Here is a 27,767-nt window from a genome sequence, read left to right on the forward strand (position 1 = left end):
GGAGTACTTGTGGCACCTTAGAGACTAAGGTGCCACAAGTACTCCTGTTCTTCTTTTTGCGGATACAGACTAACACGGCTGTTACTCTGAAACCTGAATAAAGCACAGTTCAAATTAAAAAAAAAAAAAAACAACAAAAAACATGCTACCAGGAAACTTAGATCTTGTAAAGAAAGAACAGGAAAAGAGAAAAATAACTTCTTTAAGAGCTTGTTCCAAAGAGATTAGTTAAAAATAGTTAATGTTGTTCCCTTTGCCTTCTAACTCCTTAAAAGAAATCACCATTTTGTATTGATGCCATTTAAAGTAAATTATACTTTCAGTTTTGTCTGTTTCCTGCTATATTTATATTAAACTATTACCATGTACCAGAATCCAGAGAAAGCAGCTTGTCTTACTGGATGTTGCTGGGAATGGTTTTTTTCAGATGACTTTAACATAGAAGGCTTTTAACACAAGTCAGCAGATTACCCCAAACAGAATATTGGAATTTAATCTCTGCGTGTATGAGCTGCTCACTTACATGGCCTTCACAGCGTTCTTTAATTACATTCCTACTGTAAACGAGAGCTAAAAAAAATCTCTTTAAAAAGGCAGCTCAGTTTTCCCTGAGAGACTTTAACTATGAATACTGTATTAGGGAGCTGCCAAGTTGCTTGCTGAGGTCCTATACCATTTTACCTCTTTCAGGGACACATGTTTAATTAAAGCATTCCACAAGCTTTGAAACTGATTTCAGCTGGAAAATGAATTTGGGTTTTGGTCCCCCCCCTCCCCATAATAAACCCTTTCCTTCTGTCTCCACAAATAATAGATTCAACTCATGAGAACTAGGAAAGTAAATGTCAGCTCTACTGCAGAACTTTACCTTCCAGACTGCTAGGGCAGACTGAAAATTCATCTTTCTGGGTTTCATTTTCTATTTAAAAATGTGTTTCTTATATGAGTTTACTGGGGTGGGGGGGGGGGAGGGGGACAAAAACAGCTGGAAAACTGGATTATTTAAGAGACTGGGAGATTAAAAAAAGAATATGAACAACATACTGGCATGGCACTTGTGTAGCAACTTGGGTTGGCAATTGGCAAGTATACTGCACAAAAATCAGCATCACAACTGCCACCTTGCAATCTCAGACAAAAGGCCAACAACTGAATGGTCATGGGAGCTGAAATATTCTCTCTCTCTCGCTCTAAACTATGGGCTTTCCAGGGCTGAGAAACAATGGCATGGCAGCGAAGCTGGGCTGTACCTGTTTAGTGGATAAATAGAGGATTTCTGTCCCCAGGGCTGTCAGTTCACCATCTGTCACTGGAACTTAAATTTACATACATTAAGAAAAAAAGGAGAAGTGGTACATTTGCTTTCTAGTTTTATAGTCTAGATGTTCCATGTCTTACACATGGAAGCTGGATTTGAACTCTCAGTAGCATCTGACTGCAAGAATTCAAACAAGGAGGTTTCTGGTTCTTCCCAGAGTACACGTTTGGGCCACATGTTGTGAGTGGGTGGTTGACAAGAGTGACTTTTTCTCTTTATTCCTACCCTCAACAAGTGAAACCCTGAGAGCAGCCAGGTCTGGGGACTTGTTAGAGAGATGCTAGCTGGCTGCAGGAAGGGAAAATGCTATGGCAGAATACCACCTATTACTTTCAGATAAGACACTATTTGGATCTGCATCATTCTAAGGACACCTGCAGCTACTTTCAACACAGGACATAGCTTTCTGTATGATTTTAATTAATCATTACCTAACATTGAGCAAGAGAGTTGGTGAAAATCGTTAGTAAAGGACAGAGGAATTACCAACATAGATCTCCTTTCATGGACAGTGATGCGTTTACAACTGCTGACAAATTGAATGAGAAGAGAAGCCAGTATCTTACAGATATCACTACGTATGCTGAGCATTTATAGAGCCTTTTACAAGTTCAAAAAACAGTACAGACGCTTAGTAATTAATTATATGGATGGTATTCACTTTTCCTGCACAGAGCCCAAGTATCAGCTTTGCTAAGGAGCAAAGGGTGAAATTCATCCCCTGGTCTCAGCTCAGGGCACCCTGCCCCAGTAGGGCCAGGTTTGGGCCTTGAATAATGGATAGAAGTTTGGCCCTAATGCCTTGTGCAAAGCGGGGCTCTGGCTCAGTGTAATGGTAAATGTCTTGGCCTGAATGCCTCCACCCTGGCCAGTCCTTTCCCAAATCTCTATGATTACGTGGGCCTGGAGCAGAGAAACCCTCAACGGCAAACAGAGGGAGCAAAGGCCTCCCTCTGTGACCCTTCCACCGGCAGCTTCCCTGCAGGGCCTGAGTGCTATACAGGGCTTTGAGCAGCCTCTCTCCTCTCACATGGATTTCAGCCTAAATGAGCATCTTTTAACCTGCAGGAAAGGCTCTGGCTTTGGACTAACTTCTGCTGACACCTTGAAGCAGAGAGTTATGCACCCACCTTATAGTAGCTCCATCTAGGTTGCATTTCCCTAGTTTGTTTACAAGAAGGTCATGCAAGACTGTATCAAAAGCTTTACTAAAGTCAAGATATACCACGTCTACCACTTCCCTCCTATTCACAAGGCTTGTTACCTTGTCAAAGAAAGATATCAGGTTGTTTTGACACAATTTGTTTTTGACAAATCCATGCTGAAACTTACCACCTTATTATCTTCTAGATGTTTGCAAATTGATTGCTTAATTATTTGCTTCATTATCTTTCCAGGTACAGAAGTTAAGTTTACTGGTCTGTAATTTCCCGAGTTGTCCTTATTTTCCTTTTTATAGATGGGCACTATATTTGCCCTTTTCCAGTCTTCTGGAATGTCTCCCGTCTTCTGACTTTTCAAAGATAATTGCTAGTGGCTCAGATATCTCCTCAGTCAGCTCCTTGAGTATTCTAGGATGCATTTCATCAGGCCCTGGTAACTTGAAGATATCTAACTAGTCTAAGTAATTTTTAACTTCTTGTAATTTGTGTTAGCACAGCTTCGTTCTGCTTGTGTGCTTCAGTAGCCTGGTCCCCCTCCCTATAGCCTTCCGTTTTCATCTTCACTTGTCTTGTCATGTCTTTATCTAAACTGTAAGCAAGTTGAGGTGGGGAACATGTTTATTGTACAGGTCTCAGAAGCTATAAAACATGAAATAATTGGTGTAACCAACAACTATTAGTCCGAAAAGTATTGGTGTAATCAGGAATGCTATCAAGAAGTGATATTTGGATCTGATCCTCCTTTTACTTGACCCACACTCTATTACTGAGAGTGCCTTTTAATTCCAATTCTCATGTTTTAATCGACAGTGCATTAAAAGCAATATCTTTATTATCAGTTCCAATAAGTTTTCAAAATAGCATCTTAAATTACTATTTGAAAAATAAGTAGAATCTGTGAATAATTGTCCTGATTGAGGTAGATGTAGTCCCATTCCACAAAAATTCTTTAGTACAGTTAGGCCAAATGATGGAAAAATCCAGTATTTAATATCCCCCAAATCAGTTTGTTTTCATCACTTCTTAAAAACAGGGTCATAGCAAAGAATTGAAGAGCATGTCATTGTAGGTTCACCATAAAAATCTCATACTTCTCTTCCCCTTGTAAGACTAGAAATTGGGAACCATCGGAACATAATGGGCCAGATTTTCATTTACACTAAAGGTCCCTTTACCCTCCTTCTTATAATATATGGAGATATACCTATGTCCGAGAAGGGACCTTGCAATGTCATTGAGTCCAGCCCCCTGCCTTCACTAGCAGGACCAAGTACTGATTTTTGCCCCAGATCCCTAAGTGGCCTCCTCAAGGATTGAAATCACAACCTTGGGTTTAGCAGGCCAATGCTCAAACCACTGAGCTATCCCCCCATTGTGAAGAGGCCTCAAAGTAGGTATAAATTATTTTTATTATTTACATATTTATTAATTTTAAATGGCTCTACATTTAATAATATGTATTATATTTATATTCACTTTAAGGTCCCTTTACCCTGGCAGGATGGCGTAAAGGGGTAAGTGTAATTGAAAATTAGATCTAGTGTCTTTGTGCCGAATAGAGAGCTCAGCGTCAGGAAGTGCTACAAGTTTAATAATAAAAATGTTAATATGATTTATTATATATTAAAGATGCTCAAAACTGTTATATTTTCAAAAATAAATTTCAACCAAAACAAACACACACTATATAGTTTGACAAGACTGTCAGTTTTTGTTTCACTAAAAAAACTGAAAAAGTCTGTAAAAAAAAATTTCAGTTTTTGAAAAACTAAACAAATTGGTTGGGTTTCTTTTCTGCTTTCTCTTCCCATTCTTCCCTTTTTCCCACTGGAAATGGGGGGGGGGAAGAGGGGGGAATGAAAAATCTTTCTATTTTCAGTTTTTTGTCAAAAAAGGAACATTTTGACTGAAAGGTATGTTTTCTATGAAAATATACATATCAAATGAAAAGGCATTTTTTACTGAAAAAGTGTTTCAACACAAAGTTCTCAGCAGTTCTATTATCTATTTGTGTGTGTATGTAAAATAGGGGAGTATTTCAGAGAAATGAATTAGATAATACTAATAAAAATAATAATCCGCATCTATTCCAGAATAAGATGGCGCATGAGTATAAGGCTAGGTCTACACTACCCGCCTGAATCGGTGGGTAGAAATCGACCTCTCGGGGATCGATTTATCACGTCCCATCGGGACACGACAATCGATCCCCGAATCAACGCTCTTACTCCACCAGCGGAGGTGGGAGTAAGTGCCGTCGACGGGAAGCCGCAGAGGTCGATTTTGCCGCCGTCCCTACAGCGGGGTAAGTCGGCTGCGAAGCCGACTATTTGCGTAGCTGAATTTGCGTATCTTAAATCGACGCCCCTCCCCTGTAGTGAAGACCTGCCCTTAAGCAGAACAGCTATTCTGGAATAACTCCCTATGTGTAGACACTCTTATTCTGGAATAAAATTGTCTTTTTCTGGCTTAACTTAATCCACTTGTAAAGTGAAACTAATGGAGTTATTCCAGAAGAGCTACCCTGAATAGAGCTGGGCAAGACTTTTCAAACAAAACTTTTCCATCAAAAAAATTGCAGGTTTGGGTCTATGACATTTTGCAAATGTGTGTCAAATTCACCAAATTGTTTCAGTCAGGTAAAAAAAAAAAAAAAAATCCAGAAAAGCTAAAAAGTTTTGTTTTGACTTTTCAATTCACAATGACTTTTCATAATTGAATTGTATTTCAATTTTATTTTTAAAAATTATAAGAGTCTGATCCAGCACCATTTAAGGTAAAGGGGATTTTGCCATTGACCTCAGTGGAGCTGGAACAGGCCCTAACTGCTCACAGTTGGCTTCCTCTGTCCTGCTACTTTCCTTCAGTAGTATCAGTGGCAAAATTCCGATTGACTTCAGTGGGCACAAGAGTAGGATTTGAGCATAAATTCAGCCCCCCTTCTCGCTCCCTAAAACCAGCATATGCTAACTCAATTTTAAAGAATTTTTTCTTACCAATTAGGTAATAATACTTAACACGAACACTGAGAACTTAGATAGCACTTTACAATTTCAAAGCTCTGCACAAGTATTAATTAGTGTTAATGACTCATATTACCCAATAAGATAATGACAAACCCTGCAGCTCACAATATCTAATTTCTATTTTCAGTGATAGATAAGAGGCATCTCTTAAAGGATATATTTTCTTCTATATCCCTTTCTGCCTATTACTCTGATAGTTTTTAGAAACTGAATGTGCATTGTGGCATTTTTCTTTTTAATTTGTGGGCAAGAATTAATTGCACAAAACGCACTTTTGTCCACAAAAAAGGGTTTTAGCGATAGTATCTCTGGGTTTTGGGGTTTTATATAGAATGACACTGGGTCAATGTGGTCTCCTAAGCATTACAGGATAGCGAGAAGGGGATTCATTGCTGCCCTTTAGGGGAAACAGCAACGGCTTTCTTGGTTTCTTGCTGGGTTGCCATTGCCAAGGTAATGCTTAATGGATTAAGTCTTGTGAAATAAATTCTGTAAACAGAATGTGGGCTGAGATCATTTAAACTCATTTCCCCTGTGTCCCCTTACAGTCCTGGAAGCTGTCAAGTGCAGGCAGCCTGCAAGCAGACTGTTCTCCCAGTGTTAGTCTTGAGTCTCAATAGATGCATAAAACAGCTTGTTTTTCACATACTTTCTGTGATGGTATTAAAAAAAAATTACAAAAAAAAGCTTCACAGTTTCACCCATTGCCTTAAGCTGCATACAGCTAATCCTGCAAGGGCACCAAACATTGCTCGGTTTGTCCGTCATTAGAACATTAAAGACGTCTGTTTATGGAACAATGATATGCGAGTCTGAAGGATTTTAAATAAAGGAACTGCACCAGAGATGGGTTTATGAACAAACAATAACATCCAGGCTTAAGCAGTATCATTTCAAGTGCTGGAAGCAGAGAGAGCACGGGGCAAGGCTCTTGCCCTGAAGAGTTTATAATCCAAAGTGGGTGAGTGCACGACATGGAATTACATGTCAAACCTGAGAAAGTGCTATGGGGATGGTGCTGGGGGCAAGACCCACGTAGGAAGCTTCTTGGAAGAAGTAGGGCAGAACATTCAACTCATGGAAGGGGGGAGGCTGTTCTGAGTGTAGAAGAAGGAATAAACCTGATGGTGGGGACTGAAGGAAAGGGCCCTGGAGGACGAGAAAGGGCCGATCTTCATTTCTTATTTAGAAATAAATCAGTTTCACTTTTCGGTATTAATGAAATCTATAAATCTACATAACTTTTTCCAGAGCAATAAATCCTTTCAGAGGCTTTTAGCACTTTCTCCAATTTTGATTCACTCATCCACAGACTCCTCTTTTTCCATGCTGAGTGTTGCAGTGGAAACCTTCTCATGCAAGACGGGGGCGGTAGGGCAGGATTTCAATTTGAGCAGGAAGTGAACAAGAGTAAGATTCATACCCATGGCACTAGACGCAGTTGCCATGAGAATGATGTCACCAGCTGGGTTAAGAGACGCAGTAAATCTCCAAGGACTCTACCAGCAAGTAAACAAGAGTTGTTCTAAGTAAGCCTTCGAAGATGGGGAGTTGGGCATAACTGGCTGCCTCGCCTTCATCACCGTATTATCTTGCCATGCAAAACTGCTAGCCCAGACATTCAGCCTTTTGGATGTGGTTCTTCCAGAAAGGACAACTCAACATGGTAGATCATTGTGTGGGATTCTCAATTACCTGTCATGACAGGCAGGAAGTTCACAGTATGTTCATTGCCAGGGCCGGATTTCCCATTAGGCACAGTAGGCTCATGCCTAGGGGCGCCAGCATTCTAGGGGTGGCTAAAAATCCAAATTTTGCCACACCCGGGTCCCGGCAGGGGAGGGACCAGCTGAGGGGGAGATGGCCCCATGCAGCCCTGCTGCTCCTCGCTCAGCCTGGTGGACAAAGTCACCTCCCAGTGAGGCCACTGAGTGCAGCCAGGGGCAGGGCTTGGGAGAGTGTCTCTCTGAGGGAGAGGGTTCTGGGGGGGCTCTGGGCAGTGAGGGGGTCGAGAGAGCAGGGCAGTGCAGTGTTTGTGGGGGTGCTGGGCAGTGGGGGAGGTCTGTGTGTTAGGGCACTGGGAAGTTGTAGTGGGGCTGTGCATGTGGGCACTGGGAGGTCTGTGGGGCTGCCTAAAAGTTAAAAGTGGTGGGATACCCCCACCACTTGCAGCAGTTAGGAGCACCAAGCCGCCGCAGTTAGCGTGGGGACCCCGGAGCTCTGCGCCGAGGAGTGCTCAAGGTGTAAGTCCAGCCCTGTTCATTGATTATACCATGGCTGAGTAAAACACATCCTTTAGCTACCTCAGGGCCTGAATCTACAGATTCTTCCACATGGGGCATAGTGCTACTAAGATGAAGTCCCAGTTGACGTCAACTGAATTCAACGGGACTACTCATGTGAGTAAAATTACATGTTTATAAGTGTTTGCAACTTAGGTCTGAAGTGATGTGGAGGAAAGTCATTTTTTTTTTTTTTAATTCTTTGGGTATAGCTGTTTCAGCCAATTCAATAATTGTCTGATTATTCTGTAGTATTTATTACCTACATAGCGCCTTTTATCCAAAGAGCTTCACCAACTCCAGTGGAAACCAAATCACACACAGAAGTATCTAAGGCCTCAATCCTGCAAGCACTTACAATCATGCTCAAATATAAGCACATGAGGAAACCACTGGCATCAGAGGGACTGGTCACGTGTGAAGTTAAGTGTATGCCTCCATGTTTGCAGGCCTGGGGCAGAACTATTGTAAATGTTACCATATTTTCTGGTTTGTCTTCTTTATCACAAAATTTCAATCTTGTAATTAGAGCTGGTCAGAAAATATTCCTCCCCATTCCACAGCCCCTATGGAACGTTTTGACGAAAATAAAAAATATCATAGACATTTTCAATGGAAAATTTTGATTTGCTGAAAAGAAAACCAAACCAAAAACTGAAAATTTTCAAGCAAAGCAGAACCTTACTCGGAAAAATTTTGTTTAGTCAAAGACTCAATTTTCCATCAAAATATAGTTTTGATGGAAAATGTTAGGCTAGCCCTACTTATAATATTTGATCACTAATTTTATAAAATGATCATAAAAATCATGCATTTCCTAAGCATTCAAAATGGAAAGACAGTTCCAACTCTTTACCTTTGTCTTCAGTCATTATGAACATTTGAATTAAAGAAATAGTTGAGAGGAAAAAAATGGACATGACTATGATTAGATTTGAAAGTAACTGATTATTATTTATTTCTATTACCATAGTGCCTAGGAGCCCACGTTATGGACCAGGACCTCTGTACCACCACAGAACAAAAAGCCAGTCCCAGTTTGCAACCTTTTTGTACACTATTTCTGTGACCATTTCAGTATTGGAGCTCTGTGAACACCAATGCTCACAAAGAGTTAATTTTACACTCAAATGCTCCGTTTCTGAATTGTGTATTTGATTGTAAAATGTGCAGTTTTCACAACGTTGGTTGGTTACTTAAGTCATTCAACAGAAAGTGTCTGAGATAACTAAGACTCTGGTCCTGCAATTTGATCTGCATGGAACTTTACACCCAAGCCAGAGCAGGGGCATAGGGTCTCCCCATGTGGATCGGATTGCAGGATCCAGGCCATGAATTGTAGTGACTGAAAGTGGGTACTATCTTGTAGCTGGTTAGTAGCTTATACAAAATGAGTTGCTGGGCTCAGTGCAGTTCCCAGAGAGGAATTGATCTTTGATTATTAGCAGTAAATATGCCCAATGGCCTGTGATGGACACTAGATAGGGTGGGATCTGAGTTACTACAGAGAATTCTTTCCTGGGTGCTGGCTGGTGAGTCTTGCCCACATGCTCAGGGTTTAGCTGATCGCCATATTTGGGGTCGGGAAGGAATTTTCCTCCAGGGCAGATTGGCAGAGGCCCTGGAGGTTTTTTGCTTTCCTCTGCAGCATGGGACACGGGTCACTTGCTGGAGGATTCTCTGCACCTTGAGGTCTTTAAACCACGATTTGAGGACTTCAATAACTCAGACTTAGGTTAGGGGATTGTTACAGGAGTGGGTGGATGAGATTCTGTGGCCTGCGTTGTGCAGGAGGTCAGACTAGATGATCATAATGGTCCCTTCTGACTTTAAAGTCTATGAGTTGTCCACATAGCAATTGTGTAGATATTTAGCAATTAACTGGCAGAGTTGGCCAATGGTAAAATTGACCATGCAGACTAAATTGTCCTTTCATCCTTAAAGACCCATAAAACCAGGTTGAAGGTGCACAGTGGGCAGGAGAGTGGGGGTAGGAAGTGATGTAGGGACACTTGCATTTCTTATGATGATGATTCTTATGACAGCAAAAACCAGAAGGATGATGTGGTAGTTGAAACATATGTGATGTGGAGTCTATTCCTGCCTCTGCACTGACTTATTGCTCAGCAACCTTGGGCAAGCCTCTCTACCACAGGTTCCCCATCTATAAAGCAAGTGTAATAATACTTCCCTTCCTCACAGAGTTTAACAAGGTTTCATTCATGAATATATTTCTAAAGTGCTTTGAGATCTTTGGAGTGAAGGCATCACAGAATTGTTAATAGAACTTCATTAAGACTCATAAAAGCCAAAATATCTGAAAAGGTCACTCATCTGAAGGTCCTGATCATGTTTAAAAAAAAGCATGGACTTTTTTTTTTTTTAAACTAACTTTCACAAAAAAGCCAGCCTGTGAATTATATGGTTTGAATTTGGACCAATTTACTCTATTCATCCTGCCTGCAACATCTCTTACACAGAGAAGAGTATTTTTAACAACACTGAACTCATCCCTGCCAAAAAAAAGTTCAAAGTTAATTTTACCCTGACCAAGATGGACACGTATGACTTGCAACAGATTAACTGCAAGGGGAAGAATTATAATTATTGTTTAAAACAAGCATTACACGTGGTAAAGCAAAGTTAGTGTTGATCCTTTTGATTATAAACCTCTCTAAGTCTAAAGCCGAAACAAGATAAAAACACCAGACTTAGCCTTCTTATTGCCTATAATCCATGACAAGAATCCTCTTTACTGAAGGAGTTAAAGTTTTTGCAATAAATCTAGTATGCCACAAGCTAAAGTTTTTGACAGCCAATCTGGTGTAATGCAACAAATCAGTGTAACATAACAAACAGCAGACGCATTCTGTGGCACAGCGTCCCCATAAACTTCAATCTCTGGGTAAAAATCTTGATTTATTATATAGCTTTTGGACAGTTACGAAAGAAAATTTGCCAAAGATCAGAATAATCAACTCTTTCACCCAAGCAGTTTTTTATGAAAGAATAAAGCACAGAATGGGTCTGAGCAAAATAAATAAAAATTCCACACTTTTAACCCACAGAACCTTTTGCGTCATTCATAAATATTTGCAGACATTAACAATCTTTTATCATCAAAAAGGCACTCCAGCCTTCAAAATTAGGGCTTTTTCTTAAATTTTCCTGTATTTGTAGCCGTCTAACTATCCTGTTAGTGCCATTAATAACTTGTAAATACTTACATTTGTCAAAACAGGGCTTTTTAAAGATGCATGTAGCTAATTTCCCCTAAAAACGCCTCTGTTTTGCTAAGCTATTCTCTGCAGGTTATAAAAATAGTAGTATATAATTTACAAATAGTATCTGTAATAGGATTCATTGTTGTGAATGTCTGAACTATATGTTTTCATCCACTGAAAGGGAAACTAATACATCAGACTCCTCTTGGAAATGCTAGTTGTTTTAATGCAATTTGCTTCTCCTTATTTTGGTCTCATGAAGAGGGTTGCAAACAGAAACATACATTAGCCATTCATAATAAATATACTAGCCCCATTCAGAGCATGTAAAGGCATTACTGTTGCATCATTCTGAACAGCCCTGCTGTTCCACTTGCCCGTGTAATTAGCACACAATGCAGGCCAGAGAGTTTCCTGATAGAGGCGCTGTGTACTTAGGACGAAATAAAATAGTAACAGTAAATAATAAATAAATAAAAAAGGCTGTTTTGACATCTGACCCAAGAAATGGCTTCTTGGCTAAATGGCACTTCCGTAAAGATGTTCCCATTGTTTGTTGATTTATCAAAAAAACATTGCTACTCACTGAAATTTAGATATTTGTATCTGAGAAGAAGTGGGGGAGAGGGAGGAGTTATTAAGCAAGTCTTTCAGTAAGACACCAGATGATGGATAGTCAAACACAGAGTCTCCTGTAAACACAGAGAGAACCAAAAGGTATGAACTGACTCATAATTGTGTCAACACAGGTTGCAGACCCTTGGTTTATTTCAGTCTTCCTGTTTTTCACAGATTTCTTTTCACACTGCACTTTTTAGACACAGTCTCTTTTCAATACACCTTAGTGGGGTGCAGAAGAATAAAAGTTTTCACACTGAAAGGTAGACATTTTTACACACACACACACACACACACACACACACACACACACACACACACACACACACACACACGCAGTGTGACAGGTTTGGTCACAGAGAGCCCCTTGGGACTATCACCTGACACGCTGGAATTACCTCTGAGCCCATTTTCCCTGCCAGCTTGGGACTCCAGAACACTGCCTTGTTGAGCCAGACACGCTTAAAACTCACTTAAAATCACTACCAGGATCTCAAAGCAATCAGCTGTGCACAGATCCTGTTCGACTGCGCCACTGTGACAGGACCTGTCACAGTGGCTTGTCACATGTAGGGCTGGGTTTTTTTCCATCTCAAGAGCCTGACCCTGCAACTGATCCTCATGCAATTAGACCCACTAAAGTCAATGAGGTTTTTCATCTGTGGAAAGGTTGCAGGATTGGACCTGTGATTTGGAAATAGGTTGTCATGTGGAATGCGAGATCTTTTCCAAAAATCCATTTTAAAGATCTCATAAAATTGTATAAAACTAAGCAGTACAGAGCCAAAAGAACTGCTCCATCCAATCTTCATCCTCAGTAACATAAACAGGCATATATTAGGCTTAGGGCCAGACTGTGATATACCGGTACTCATGCTGAGTAGTGCCTAAGTCTTTCTGTAGTCTTATTAAAATCAATGTGTAAAGTGCTACTCAACAGGAATAAGGGTGGCAGGATCTGGACTTCTTTTTATTTCCATCTCTACCAAAAATGCATCAATCACTATAATTTTTAATCAACAAATAATCTTTGCAGCAAAGCCACATCTGACCACTTCGCCCCAAGGGAAACTTTCTGCAGGCATTTTTTTTTCTGGTCCATTAATAAAAAGATACAAAGAAAACAAATTTTAGGAGGGAACTGCCACAAATAAATGTCAGAAATGACACCCATATAGTATTTCAGAAACAATAAGAGTTGAGACAGATTGAATTTTTTAACGATCTTCCTTGAAGGGTATTGTGTGTTTCTCTGCAGCAGGAAGTCTCATGCTGTACAGTTTTCCCCTTCAGGAGCCAAGGTTAATTGAATAGCAGAGATAATATATTGTCATTTGCACATGGAATTAAGTCCCCCTTGCTCCCAGCAGGTTCCGTACCTTCAGAAATTGTTCCAAGGTTGTCCATGAACTGGAAGAGGGGCTATTTTTTTTTTTTATGTCCATTGCCCTTCTTTAGCTCCCTTTAACCACATAGCGAGGGAAGCGAAATTTGCTGGAGGAGACCATGAAAACAGTTTCATAACTTTCCACATATTTTCCCTGCATAAATACTCGGCAAATCTGGAGTGTAAATCATGCTATAGCACATTGGTCAAGTCCCATGAGTGCCACTGAAGTCAGACGAATTATGGTATTTGCTATCTCAGTTGTTACAATTTCTCGCCTTTCGTTTATTCATTGCCAGTGTCTGGATTTACGTCAGAGGGGGAAAATAGGAGTTTCGCTAGCTAAAGTTAACCCCTTATTGCAGGAACGGTAACATCATGTTTTCCAGCAGCAATTTACAAGGATATACCCATTAACATTGCTCAGTAACAATGCAGTCAAGAAAATTTCCAGACGTGAGCAGGAGAGATTATTCTCTGTGGAAACAGCAACTGGAAACTCCAATGCCAAACCTTTGTTTTATGGATGTGAAACAAATATTGAAGTAATTAAAAAAAAAAGTTTTACAAGACCTATCTAAAAGTGCTGTGACATGTATGCTGAATGGCTACTGCTGAGCGAGTCTGCCTGGCTGTACGAAGTGTTTACTATTTGCATATTACCTCCAGACTAAACTAAATTATTAATGTCGAACAACACTGAAAGGCTCTCTGCTTTTACCAAGTCTCCGACTCCCTGATATAAGGCTACTTCTTTCAAGGCAATGTCGGGTGATACAGTAAAGGATCCATTTCCACTCGGTAGAGCCTGTTATGCACAATGTTGGCCCCCGTATGGACCAACCAAAGCATCTGTTACATGTATCCTGAATTGTCTAATGGAGATCCACCTTGTAAACGCAAGTCCCCTTTGGCTGCCAGGGACAACCAGAGGGCCATGGCCTTTGTCCTCTGCCTTGCAAAGGCACCTGTTGTCATGGTCCGTGCGTCTTATGCCCATAACACCAATGTTTGCTTATAATGCCTCCTTCAGACACAGAAAAATGCATCGTTTGCACAGTGAAGTTACAGGAGCTAAATGGAAGCCGCTCACGTGTGGAGAATATGTACTTTGTTTCTGCAATGTTTCTAAAAGAGAATAGGCCTCTTACCTATTGTTCTTCGGAGATCTTCACACAGGCTAATGTGAGGGAATTTCAAGATTTCCTTCCACTTTTTGCTTTTGCCTTTGCGCTTTCCTCCACCCCCTGCAGAAGAAGGAGAAGAGATGTCAGGATTATAATCTTTTTCAGTGCCATGCCCAATCCACACCTGGGCTGTCCTCTCACTCAGACCTGTTAGCACAGTCACAGTCCCCATAAACACCTTTTGAGTATCTCAGCTCTGTAAGAGCGGCAGTCAGAGTCAGTGTTGTGTTAGAAAAAGGCCCAGGCTACACTGATATTTGAAAATTGTATTGGCAGAGATAGGTCAAGGAGGCAATGTTTGGATCCAGATCTGGATTACTGAAGCCTAGAGTTCAGTCTGAGCCCCAGACAAGACCAACAAGTTTGAGAGTGCTGAACTGAGCTGTTCTCATGGCATTTCAACCCAAAGTGAATTCATGAAAATCAGACATTCGTCTGAAGTTTCCACCACCTTAGACTTCATCTGAGGCACATCTGAATAACAGGCCCCTTCCGGTTTTGAATCTGACCCAAGCCCCATATCTAAGGAAGGCTTGGATCTGGAGGTCAAAATTCAACACCTCCTGTCCCCCACCTCATACAGCCATAAACTCAAAGTGGCATTGCCTTTAGGAGTTACACTCATGGATAACTGATTACTGTGTAAGGTTAGTATTCATTTTAAAGAAAAAAAAAGAAACAAGAAAAAATTCAGTCAATTCACCCAAGTATACAAAGCAGAGATTCTTTTCTTATCTTTTCTGTCTTCCTTTCCTTTGCTCCTCCCCTCACCCCCCTCACCTTTCCTTTGGGCCCGATTGTTCTCATTGCAAAAAATAAAGAGGTAGTTTGGAATTAATCTGAAGCCTGTATTGCTGCTAAATACCATTTTAAAGTGTCGACTGCAAGACAATAACAATAAATGTTTTCATCAGAGGGTCTCAAAAGTGAGCGACAACCGTTTATATAGAAAATAATACAATATTTTTTCATACATCACTTCATCACAAAAAAATAGATCCCCACTGAGGATGAAGAGCCAGGACTCTGCGGGCGAGTGTGGGCTGTTTGTGGCACTCCCCACACCGAGCTGCCTGAAATTTGGGAAGTTCCTAAAGCCCTGAGCCCATGGGGTACAAGTTGCTCAGAATTCTGCCTCTGCAGCCCCAGCCGGAGTCAAAGCACCATGGGTCTATGCAGGCTGCCGCCTCTGCTCCCACTGAGACCAGTCTTGGGTGAGTTACTAAAGCCTTCCGAGCACTGCTGCTGAAGCTCCAGGTTGAACGAAATCACCCAAGGTTTCTCTACTCCGGGAGGTGAGACAAATTAAGGAAAGCTGTGACGTTAATCCCCTCCTGTGTGGATGCTTCTCATTCAGAAGTAGAGAGACTTTGTTCACTGAAAGACCACTTTGCTTCTGAATGAGTGCATCCACACGGGGATTAAATGCGCTATGTGCTTTAACTTCACGGCTTTAGTTAATTCGCCTTAATTTGCCTGAATGTCCCCGTGCAGACAAGCCCCAGGGGTGAGCGTGGGCCACTATCTCTCCCACATCCCCACCAGAGACCTGCCCCCCAAATCACCTTTACGGACTCCACTGCTGGCATCCCTGCCTTCTCTGAACAATCTCTCTCCTGAGCATGTTTAACAATGTCACCTCCCACCTCTCTAGTTTCTGTGCTCCCCTCCCCTTTTCATCTCTTTTTCCCCACAGCTCCACCTAATTACATCCTCCTCCTGCCTTCCCTCCACCTCTTGCCTTCCTACATTCCCCGCTCACCTTGCTTTTCAGTTTTGACACAGTAGTAACAATACCTGATCCTCCTGAGCATTCTCTACACTACAGATTCCACCAACGGACCTGCACTGGAATGATGTCTACAATCAGATTTTTTTGAATCCAAGATCTGAGGACAAAGAATGCATGGGCTGGGGAAACAGAGTCCTACCAGAATTTAGGGCAAGGCAAAATGGCAATTGTGCCATCTGTCCAGGAATCAATCAGATGAGGTTTTGGACAATCAGTACCCAAATGATTTTAGGTCACATTCTCTCTTAGGCGCTAAGAGTCTTCTCTAGAGCATCTTTAGTAGAGCTCTGCTTCTTACTGGGATCTCCAGAGGTTGTAGGACCTATGGGCTCACTCATTTCAGTGCAGGGAAACATAATGAAGCCAAATGTGCTGTAATTATTGTCTTGCAGTGTAATGCTAAATAATTTCTCACATCTAGACTAGCTCAGTCTACTGAGGGTATTTTAATACTGGCTCTCTTTTTCTTTCTCTGTCCCGGCATTTTTAATTCTAACTTTTCTTTCTCTCTTTTTCACCTTCTTCTTTCCCCATGATTACACCCCACCACAGGAAACAACGGGTGTAAAAAAAAAAAAAAAAGGTGTAAATAAAAGTTTCCACATCAGCAATAACAAAGGGTATAGGAATGTGATGAGGAGGGTTTCACTCTCATTACAGTTCCTGCCACATGTCTATCCCAATTAGACAGGCTGTGCAATCACGGAGAATGAATATTCTTCTAAATCTGAAACCCCAGCTGTTTTTTCTGAGATTTCCCCCAGTGCTGTATTTATTGTGATTCAGTCTCTGCACACAAAATCTGATTCACATAATTCTACTTTAGATGCCATGACACGTCGAGTGACTAATTCAGAGCCAAGTTCATTGTTAGTGAGCTGGGAGAGACGCAATCGTAGATTGAGAGTATGGTGGATACTACATGATTTTGCTGACTAAATAAGGGGTGTTGATTCAACAGGTAACAGAATATTACATGGGAAGCTTGAAAACTTTGGAAGTTTTGCAAAAATCATGGAGTATTTGGGGCACTTCTGATCATGTAAATACAACCTTTCCACAATATGGGATAGAGGGGAGTTCTTTCTGAATCATGACTAACTCACTTCTCTATTCTCTTGCCTCTGTGACTAATGGCTTTGTCGTTTAAGGGCTTGGTACGCCCACATCTTGAATACCATGTGTAGATCTGGTTGCCCCATCTCAAAAAAGATATATTGGAATTGGAAAAGGCACAGAAAAGGGCAACAAAAATTATTAGGGTATGGAACAACTTCCATATGAGGATTGATTAACAAGACTGACTTTTCAGCTTGGAAAAGAGACGACTAAGGGGGAATATGATAGAGGTCTATAAAATCACGACTAGAGTGGAGAAAGTATCTAAGGAAGTGTTGTTTACTCCTTCTCATAACACAAGAGCTAGGGGTCACCAAATGAAATCAATAGGCATCAGGTTTAAAACAAACAAAAGGAAGTATTTCTTCACACAAAGCACAGTCAACCTGTGGAACTTTTTGTCAGAGGATGCTGTGAAGGCCAAGACTATAACAGGGTTAAAAAAAAAAAAATTGATAAGCTCATGGAGGATAGGTCCACCAATGGCTATTAGCCAGATGGGCAGGGATGGTGTCCCTAGCCTCTGTTTGCAAGAAGTTGAGAATGGGCGACAGGGGATGGATCACTTGATGATTACCTGTTCTGTTCATTGCCTCTGAAGCACCTGGCATTGACCATTGTTGGAAGACAGAATACTAGGCAAGATGGACCTTTGGTCTGACCCAGTGTGGCCGTTATGTTCTTGCCTTAAATTAGACTTTAAACTCTTTATTGATAGGAATTTAGTTATTGTAATACTCTCCTTTCTACCCTTCTTTCTCAGCTCTTCCCTCTCCAGTCCATCCAAAAGGCTGTTGCTAAAGAAATGTTCATTTTCTATCACTCTAACCATGTCCTCCTAGAGTCACTTCATTTGTTTGTCCCTGGTGCTTGCATATCTCCCATTTCCTGCCTGCTAAACATCTTCTCTCTCTTCCTCTTCAGACCCCATTGCAAAAATCACTTATTCCAGGAATGTTTTCCTCCTTCTAACCACTGATAATTTTGATTTCACTCTCTTCCCTGAACAACTGCCTCATGCCTGGTCTTGTGTTTGTTTGCCTTGTTTACTGTAGATTGTAAACTTTTGAGTGTCCAACTCTATGATGGTATATCTCCATGGGAATTTACTGCACTATATAAATATTTATTAACTAGTTGTGGGGGCAGATCCTTAGGTGGTGTAAACAATGGAGCTATGATAAAATACACCAGCTACACCACTGAGAACAAATGGGCCAAACATTTTAGGATCATTCTTTTTTTAAAGTCATCTTCACAGAAATTCTCAAGATGTGCTCTCAATTGTAGCAGCACAAATCAGTGCACTACATTATAAAGCAACTCTCCACCTGAAATATCAGTTTCAATATTGTGTTGGGGGGGAACCTGACCATGATGGGGCAGAAGGACTTTTAAAATGCATTTGATTTAAAATATATATTGCTACAGACAAAATGGATGATGCATTTTTGACATTAATTTGCATCACAATCTGGGAAGGGCTTCTAGGTCCCTAGTTACAACTGTGACTGATGCACGGTATAGCCAGTGAGTTCTTTTCTCTTCTGTGCCCATCCTATAAAAAGCAGCAGCCTCCTCTGATGAATGATTTGCTCTTAGCTAAATGCAACGTGGTGTTACTATTTTGCCTGTGACGTCTTTATGTTAAAGATGCTGATCAACTGCTTTAATCTACCTGACCTTTCGGCTCTCAGCCTCTCTCATGGAGCCAGCAGCACTTGCTGGCTCCAAATGTAATTCTAGGGTGTTTGAAGGACATAATGCACTGAGACAGCTGAGACAGGGTAAATTGTCTGGCAGAGTTAAAAGCTAAAAGGGAAGGTTTCTCTGAATAGTTTGGTAATTGTGCAGGTTGCACAAGTAAAGGCTTTTCACTTGCCTTGATTCCTGTCTTTACGCTGTCTACTCAGGCCAGGACGATCTGCAATCTTCAAGGCAGCTTTTCTTAGCAAAACCTGACAAACCTGCTGTGTTTTATATGCTAGTTTTATCATGAGGGTGTGGGGTGGCTGATTTGAAACCTCAGTTTGATGATGGCAATACAAGGTGAAATGCCAATAACAGTGTGAAATTTCAGTGCTGTTACTGGGCATTCACGTAATGACCGGCATACTGAGGAGTGAAGCTAATTTTTCATTATGCCATCCAGTCCTACAGGCAAAAGTATATTCTCTATGCAAAAGTTACTGAAAAAATACATGGCCTTTTTAGTGTCAAATATTCAGATCCCTTATGGCAAATCTACCTCTTTTCTCTGTATGTATGTTAAATAAAAACATACATACAAAACATTTAGGACTAGGAACTGCCCTTAATCCCACCTGGCTAATTATATGGTCCCCATCACTGTAATACATGGACGTTTACCATCACAGCCCCCAGAAGATATATCTAGTGCAGCAGAGGGGATATTGTCTCCATGCCCATTTAATCATTGGCCTTTCTTCCGTCACTGCCAATTGGGGTACTACCAGTGATGTAGACACCTTTCAACTTGGCAACAGACTGGACTGAGGCAACCAACTTGTTTCACATGAGCTGCTGAACAGCCACTACATAGCAACGATTTCTTGTTGTGACAGAGATGGGTTGGTTTGAACCAGCAGCCTAGCAGATTTTATCTATTTTGAAGTAATGAATAAATAGACCAAAAAGACTGAACTTTGGGTGGTATTGTGGTCTGATTTGTTAAGACCTGATGATTTATTCCATCAGGGTGTAAATATTTACTTAGTACACTTTATATATACTCATTTGTATTTCATAGAATCACAGAAGATTAGGGTTGGAAGAGTCCTCAGGAGGTCATCTAGCCCAACCCCCTCAAAGCAGGACCAACACCAACTATATCATCCCAGCCAGGGCTTTGTCAAGCCAGGCCTTAAAAACCTCTAAGGAAGGAGATACCACCACCTCCCTAGGTAACCCATTCCAGTGCTTCACCACCCTCCTAGTGAAATAGTTTTTCCTAATATCCAACCTAGACCTCCCCCACTGCAACTTGAGATCATTGCTCCTTGTTTGGTTTGACCTCTCCAGTGTACTCTCACACTGGAGGAGGGGGGGGTGGGGGGGGTTCAGGAACAACTCTGGGCCTGGGAGGCCCCAGCCTGGCAGGCATATGGGCATGCTGCAGTGGGAGGAGGGACTTAAAAAGGAGGTGCTGCAGCCCAGCAGGGGGGCAGGTGGAGAGAGACAGACAGGCGCTCGCTGCTGCAGAAGGACTATGCTAGGAGGGTATCCCCAGGAGGAGGGCTGCTCCATGAAGCCAGGAGTCTCTAGCTTCCAGAGGCCCATAGGCTGGGTTGCAAGAACCACAAGCCACAACATACCCGAAGCAGGGACAGAGCGGTAGGAAGAGACCCAGGGAGAGTTAGCTGGACTGCAGGCAGAGGTGCTGGAACTAGGGGTGCTGCCGCACTCCCCGGCTTGAAGTGGTTTCCATCATATACAGGGTTTACCGTTTGATTCAATGGCTCTCAGCATCCCCACTATGCAAGTTGTTCCAGCACCCCTGACTGCAGGTAGTGGGCGCCTTCATTACGGTGCCCAAGGGAGCCCTGGGTTGGAACCCAGTGAAGTGGGAGGGCCTAGGTTTCCTCACCACTAGGTGGGGCTGCCGCCACAGACTCTAACCACTAGGCAGGGGCTCACTCATTCACAGCACCATATAAGAATCTCTCTGAAGAGCTGAATATGGTGCCTACTCAGCTGCAATTAAACAACACACATTTAAAATACAAAACATTAAAGAACAACCTGCCCAAGTATCAGAGTAACAGCCGTGTTAGTCTGTATCCGCAAAAAGAAGAACAGGAGTACTTGTGGCACCTTAGAGACTAACAAATTTATTAGAGCATAAGCTTTCGTGGACTACAGCCACATCCGAAGAAGTGGGCTGTAGTCCACGAAAGCTTATGCTCTAATAAATTTGTTAGTCTCTAAGGTGCCACAAGTACTCCTGTTCTTCTTTCTGCCCAAGTAGACACCAACTGAAACCCTCAAAGGCTCTGGCAAACCTGCCCTCAGGCAAACCACACACTCCAGTTAACACACTCTACAGGGGAAAAAAAATTATTCAGAACAACTTAATGGCCCCAAAAGTGGCGAAAGAAATTGGCTGCAATGAATGGACCTCAAATATGGATTAAAAGCAGCCAATGAGGGATTCAGACTGACTTCATGTGGCAGAGAGTTCCACAGCTCAGGTCCCCCCACAAAGCAAGCTCTGCTGCTGAGCTGATCATGAACAACACTAAAAATTCAGGACCTGTGAGGAAGCAGAGAAACTGCTGTCTGGCATAGCAGGGATTAAAGAAACCTTTGGGTTTAGCTAGCCTGGCCCCACTATACCTGCAGCCAATGCCAGGCCTGGAGTGGGGAGAAAAGAAGGGAGCCTGGTTCAGTTTGGGGCTGACTGGCAAGGAGGCCCAAAGGGACAGATCAGCAACCTGCCAGCCAGCACAGCCACTTGAGGCAAGTAAGGGCTCCCCTGCCAAGAGGAACCTGCAAATAAGCCTCAGGTGCGGGGCAATTGGACTACTGGGGTCATGCCCTAAACTAAAGAGACTTGAAGGAAATAGCCCAGGGAAGAGGGTCTCAACAACCCCCACCACCACCACCAGGAGGGAGACCCATTACCCCTGTTTAGGGGTTGACCTACACAGGGCCCTGGGCTGAGACCCAGTGGAGAGGGAGGGTCTGGGTCTCCCTACCCACCCTCGTGGCCTTACAGAGTGAAAAACAAGCTATCTAGCCACCAGGCTGCAAGGCCACACAAGACCCTATCACAGGACCTGATTCTCATTTATACTTGGGTTCCTTGACTCTGGCAAGGAAAAGAGGCCTTAAAGTGGGAGTAAATGTAGGTTACATTATGGCCACTTTTGGTGCTGGAGTGGTGTCAAGGGCCTTTAGTGTAAATGAAAATCAAGCCCCAGGAGTCAATCTGCTATGGCTGATCAGACTTGTGGGCAAGAGAAATAGTTGAGTGGCAGTCACTCAAGTAAAGTGGTTGTTATTAAAGAGTCATCTTTTACCCAGAGTTTCCATGCTGTGGTATCTAAGACACCAGTTATTTCTTTTCTAGATATAGGGATTTTTTTTTTTGTGGGTAAATGTTTAGTTTTTAACAGTGACTACTGTGGGCCAGAGTTATGAAGTGTTTTAAATAACAGTAGTAAGATTGTGATGTGTCTTTTGGTCCTCTAACAGCCAGTGTAGATGATGGAGAGCCACCATAAAACAACTGTAAGCGCCTAGACTCCAATTAGGATGTTATTCATGAAATTCACACCTCTCTGGGTCTGGAGGACTGCACGTGAATTGCATCTGCCATTAATTCTCAAATAAACAGTGATCGGATGCTTTCCAAACTGAAGCTGTCAAGTATGTATATCTATAGCAACATGCAGATGGATTTGTGTGCAAATGTGCCGTGATATTCACAAACACATTAACAAAATCTTGGACTAGTCTGAGAGCCACGCTCAGCAAAAAGAGATCTGCAGAAGCCCCTGACAGATCGTGGCTCTGGCTTTTGCATTTTGATATATGATGGTAACTACAGAATTTGATTCTCTTTGGAGAGCGTATTTTGGGCTTTTGATAGTATTTCATAAGTCACGGACACTAACTTTCTTCGTTGTATTGGGAGTAGTAAATTAGGGGATTCTTTTGGAGATTCCCAATGATTCTATAAGGTTTTCCAAAAACAGATTAGCTTTGGGGATCCCCTAATATGTTGTATGGCTAAAATAAGCTTCCTATTTTCTTTTCCCCAGGGTGAAGGGATGGGATTTGTAGGGGAGGAAATTCCTTTCATGTTTGTAATAGGAACCATTTTTATTTTGTATAATACATTTCTATTGGAGAATAGGCAAGGTTGATGGGCAACAAGAATGATTAGAGGCATGGACAAACCTCTGTATGAAAAGGATCTAAAATACTGGGATTATTTACTTTAGAGAGGAGATAAATAGGGGAGTGGACATGTAAAAGATGCACAAAATAATGAATGAGATAAAAAAAGGTGGCTTGGCAACTTCTCTCACCATCTCTTATAATACAAGCAAAAGGGGATGTTCAGTGTAATGAAAGGTTGCTCATTGGAAATGGGTACAAAAAAAAACATTCCTTTTTAACAAAATGTGCAGTTAGCTTGTGGAACTCCTTGACACAAGATATTATTAAGGCCAAAAAGTTAGTAGGATTAAAGAAAGGACTGAACGTTTATATGGATAATGACAGCATCCAGAATTACAATTGAATGGATTTACAATTTGTTTTTTAAAAAGAGTGCTTTGGAAGATATATAAACCCTCATGCCTCTGGGAATAAACCACACATAATTAATGAGGTTGAGAGGAAACTTTCCCTGAAACAGTAGCTGCTTATTGCAGGGTTACTTACACTTTCCTCTGATGCCCCTGGTACTGGCCACTCTCAGATACAGGATACTGGACTGGATTGGGAATTCTATTGTTCCTATGGCAATGGAAACATCTAGGGTGGTACTCATATAATCAGACCCCAGTTTCAATGGGACCACTCATTTCTAAAGCCATAATGCCTGGGCTTTGCATCAGATGTCATTTTACATCTCCAGAGTAGCATAAAGCAGCCATGGTGTCTGATGAAAAATGCACTGAACTCAACAGGGGCCTTTCTGTTGATGCCAGTGGGTTTCGGATCAGGCCCTTATTGAGAGACAGGATCTGCCTCGAAGCCTCAACAATTTTTCTACCCCTACAGGTGGCCTCACCAGATCAGAGGTTGATTAAAGCTGGCTGGAAACCAGAAATTCTATTGCATGGGAAATACTGGCATTTCCAAACTTGTTTCCATTCTGAATCACAACAAAAAGTTGACATTTCATAAATTTTTGCGGAACAGAAATGTCACAAAATTTAGATTTGGGAATAATGAAATATTTTCTTTTGATAATGTAAAATCATTTCATTTCAAGAAGGTGAAATGTCCCATTTCTCTACTGTTGAAACATACAATATAGAATATTAAATATTAAAATTATTCTAATATAATTCAATAGCAAAAACAACACAAGAAAGAATTATTTGTTTTCAGCAGTTTTCCCTCAAAATATCATCAAAATCAACATGTTCCTGCAAAATTGTTTTGATTTCAACGAACCTGTGTTTTCTGACAGAAAACTGTTCCGTTTAAAATATTCTGACTAGTTCTAGTTTTGATACATTTGCTGGGCAGCATAGTGGAAGCCTTAGTTGTGCCTGTTTTGAGTGTGTGGGGAGGAGAAACTGGTCTCAGTTCTTCAGGGCTGGCAACTTTCTCCAGCATTAAAATCATATGAAAAGTAAAGGACTCAAAGAATGTTCTCCCTGGACCTACACCCAATTTCCTACTTTCACCACCACTTCCTTTAACCTAAATGACTTGCACAACTGGAATATATATTGAACATAAAGGTCCAGCTTCCTCTTCCTAACAGTTCTCCAAAGAGTGAGCACAACCTTGGTTTCCACACAGCTTGCTTGTAAAGGGCTTGATAACATCTCTTCAGGAAGGAACCATTTTTTACAACAGCTTTTTTAATTTACAACCTGCCTTATAAATGTATTACCCTGTTTTAGTAATGCATCCAAAGCTGCTGGCTACAGTTTAAGAACTTGATCCTGAAAATACTTCAGCAGGTGAGTGACTTCACTCAGGTATGCACGGAACTGTTGTGACACAACTCACATGAATAAAGGCATTCACATGCTTAAGTGTTTGCCGGGCTAGCCTTGACATCCAGAATTCCCAGGAGAGCTCTGGTCCCATTTAGACACCAAAAAGAAGTGGCTAGATTTTTGAATGTGCTCAGCACATTGGGTGCAAAACGCTCTTGGAAATCTGGCTTTTCAGGTCACAATGGGATCTGTGGGGGACAGAGCGCTTGTGAAAATCTGGCCCTTGTGCAGATACCCAAATAGGAGTTCAGCTCTCTTGAAAAACTGGGCCCCACTGGTAGATGCTGAGCACTTGAAAATTTAGCCCTGAACTCTAGAAACTCTGGGCTCCCATGTGCATGTCAGAAAGAGCTGTGTGGGCTTTTTCTCCTGCAGAAATCTGTCGTGCATGGTCTCCAAAAAGAACTTAGGTTCCCATTTTGTCCTCGTCCATGTGATATTTGTTTTTTACTGCGGGTATTTCTGAGCCATGGAGATCAGACCCAAATCCAAAGTTTCCCACAGTGTGGGAGGAGGTTCCATTTAGGAACAATCCCGCCTTTAACCAATTGCTTCAAAATTAATTTCCTATCAACTTGATTATGGGGTGGGGAGGTTCTGAGGGGAGAGAAAAAGCCTTTTAATAAATGTGATGAAAAGTTAATGATCTGGGACAGAAAATATCCTGCCTAATCTGACTGATTATTAGTTCCAGCTAATTGCTGGGAGCCTGCAGATATTCTGATAAGTACCCCAGAAATCCAGCTGTTATTTGTTCATAAACAAACAACAACATGTGCATTACTTATTTCAGAGTCAGGAAAACAGCAAGAAAGAACCAATGTAAAGTCTCCATGATGGTGGCATCAGAGTGACTCTCTCAAGCTGCAAGTTCCTCCATCTTGAATCCCCTTATAGCCCTGCTTCTTAGCACACAGAGAGGCAGACTCTAAACATTTAAAGAAGCAGGACACCCAATCATAACTATACAGAGCCTGATTCCTGGTTATCTTACAGCTCTTTTTTCACCATCTCTGGCAGCACAAAGATGGTGTAAAGTAACTTCCCAGGGCCCGCAGGGAATATCCTTGCCATTGCATCCCCCATCTCCTGCAACAGGCCTCAGCATATGTGATGCTCCAGCATGGAATAGGCATGTATGAGAAAGTGGGTGTTGTGGGAGTGAGACAGAGTGGCTGGTGCATTCTTATGCTGTGGTGTGTCTGCACCACTGCAGTGGTCCACAGGAGCCATTGTATCCGTCGCATAGTGCCAGGCCTAGAATTGTCCCTGCTCTGGTGCTGGGATAAATCCCCCTGATACTCCACAGAAGGCTTATGCAAACTATGTGAGCCTCTTGGGGCTGCAAACTTGGGCTGAGAGTCTTATGAGAATGAGTTAACTTGCAGAATGTCCTGTACTTCCGGCTCAGAGTAGCTTCCAGAATATTCTCTTTTCAGGCCGTTCAGCACTTCCAGAGCCAACCAGAAATGCAAATAACCCACCATTCTAGTATCAGTAGTTTCTATTTGAGTTCAGGGCCTACCAAGCTTAGGGGTTGGGGGTAGTGTCTTATTGTTCAAAATCCCCTGCCCATTGCTAATCACTGATCTCTGATACACATTTGTGTTATCTGGGGAGCAGGCTAAGAGGTGGCTGGTAGAGAACAACACAGTGTTCAGCACCAGAGGTGTGGATCCCAGCTTGTTAGCCCTGTGATGACTGAAGGCTACCCATTCTTGAATTTAAAGGCGCCTTGTCAGGACACAGAAGCAGCGTGAATTGAAGAACTGGCTCCCCCTCTCTTCACATCAAAAATAGATAATTTCATTGTACATGTGTGCTGCAGAACTCTCCTGCAGAACTCCAAGTCCTTAGCCAGATTCTCACAGTAAACACTCGACAGCACTGCTGCACCCACACAGCACCCTGGCGGGGAACATTCCCATGCACAGGTCCATTTGTTCAAAGTAGGTTTCCCCCCGCCCCCAAATATGTAACTTAATTCCAAAGCCACAGGAAGAATTCACATGCAATATGCAAAGCTACGAAGAGGGGTGTCTCCATGATAATCAGTTTGAAATGCCAGTTAAGATCAAGCATATGGAAGCTGCAGTTAATTGGCTGGCCCAGACACACCACATGCCATGCACAGTGGATTAAAGATAGGCTGGCTGGCTAGCTAGCTGGGCAAGGATGGAGTAGCTGCTGATCCGGATGGGGAGAGACATCTTTGTAAACAGAAAGGGTTGCAACATTCTGAGAACACTGCAACCCTTTGATCTCAAGTGGCACCTTGATACTAAAGGGTTAATAACACAGGCAGCAAAAACAATGTATGGGCACTCACTGGGTTGACTGGGCATTGCCCATAAGTGCCATCTCTTAATTTATTATGCAGCCTGACTTCCTTTACTACCCTCTTCTGCCTGGCAACAAGGTACCCAATAGCTCCTTTTACTGGATCGCTGCAATACACCATGCTAAATCAGAAATACTACAGCATCGGAAACGCTGCCCTTAAAAACAATGAAGAAACTGCCCAAAAGACTACAGTAACACGATTTTATGCTGCAGAATTTAGGCTCATTATTGTCAAAGGTTGGAGAAAAGATTCTGAGGTAATTTGCAAAAGCTAAGTGATTATCTATTGTAACCGATTGCAGTGCCCGCGGTTCACTTAATTCTGTCACAGCATTCTGCAGGTTGCAATTGCAAATAACGAGCAGAACGTATCCAGTTCGCTAGGATCTCGGAGTACCCCAGGCTGTATGAAATGATCAGGCAGAGCTTTGGTAAGCGAAGTTAGTAGTAGCAATGTACTATTTTCACTCATTCATGAGTGTTTCCATAGTTACCAGTGCAGAAGGGCTCAACAAGAAAGGCTGAAAAGAAGAGAGAAAATTAGGAGGGACGGGGAAATAAATAAGAGGAGCCTTATTACAGATCAAGCTGGTCAG

The 27,767-nt window shown here is 42.0% G+C and overlaps 1 protein-coding gene across 2 annotated transcripts in view; it reads right to left on the reverse strand.

The window, feature by feature from the left end:
• The window catches only part of GRK5 (G protein-coupled receptor kinase 5), a 233,169-nt gene that overhangs the window by 121,286 nt on the left and 84,116 nt on the right, over window positions 1–27,767 (reverse strand). For both annotated transcript variants that reach the window (XM_054035580.1, XM_054035581.1), the window contains exon 2: window positions 14,170–14,265. In XM_054035580.1, coding sequence (XP_053891555.1) covers window positions 14,170–14,265 — 96 coding nt within the window. The remainder of the gene's footprint in view (window positions 1–14,169; window positions 14,266–27,767) is intronic.

This window comes from Malaclemys terrapin, chromosome 7 (genome assembly GCF_027887155.1).
Source record: "Malaclemys terrapin pileata isolate rMalTer1 chromosome 7, rMalTer1.hap1, whole genome shotgun sequence".
NCBI classification, from domain to species: domain Eukaryota; kingdom Metazoa; phylum Chordata; order Testudines; family Emydidae; genus Malaclemys; species Malaclemys terrapin.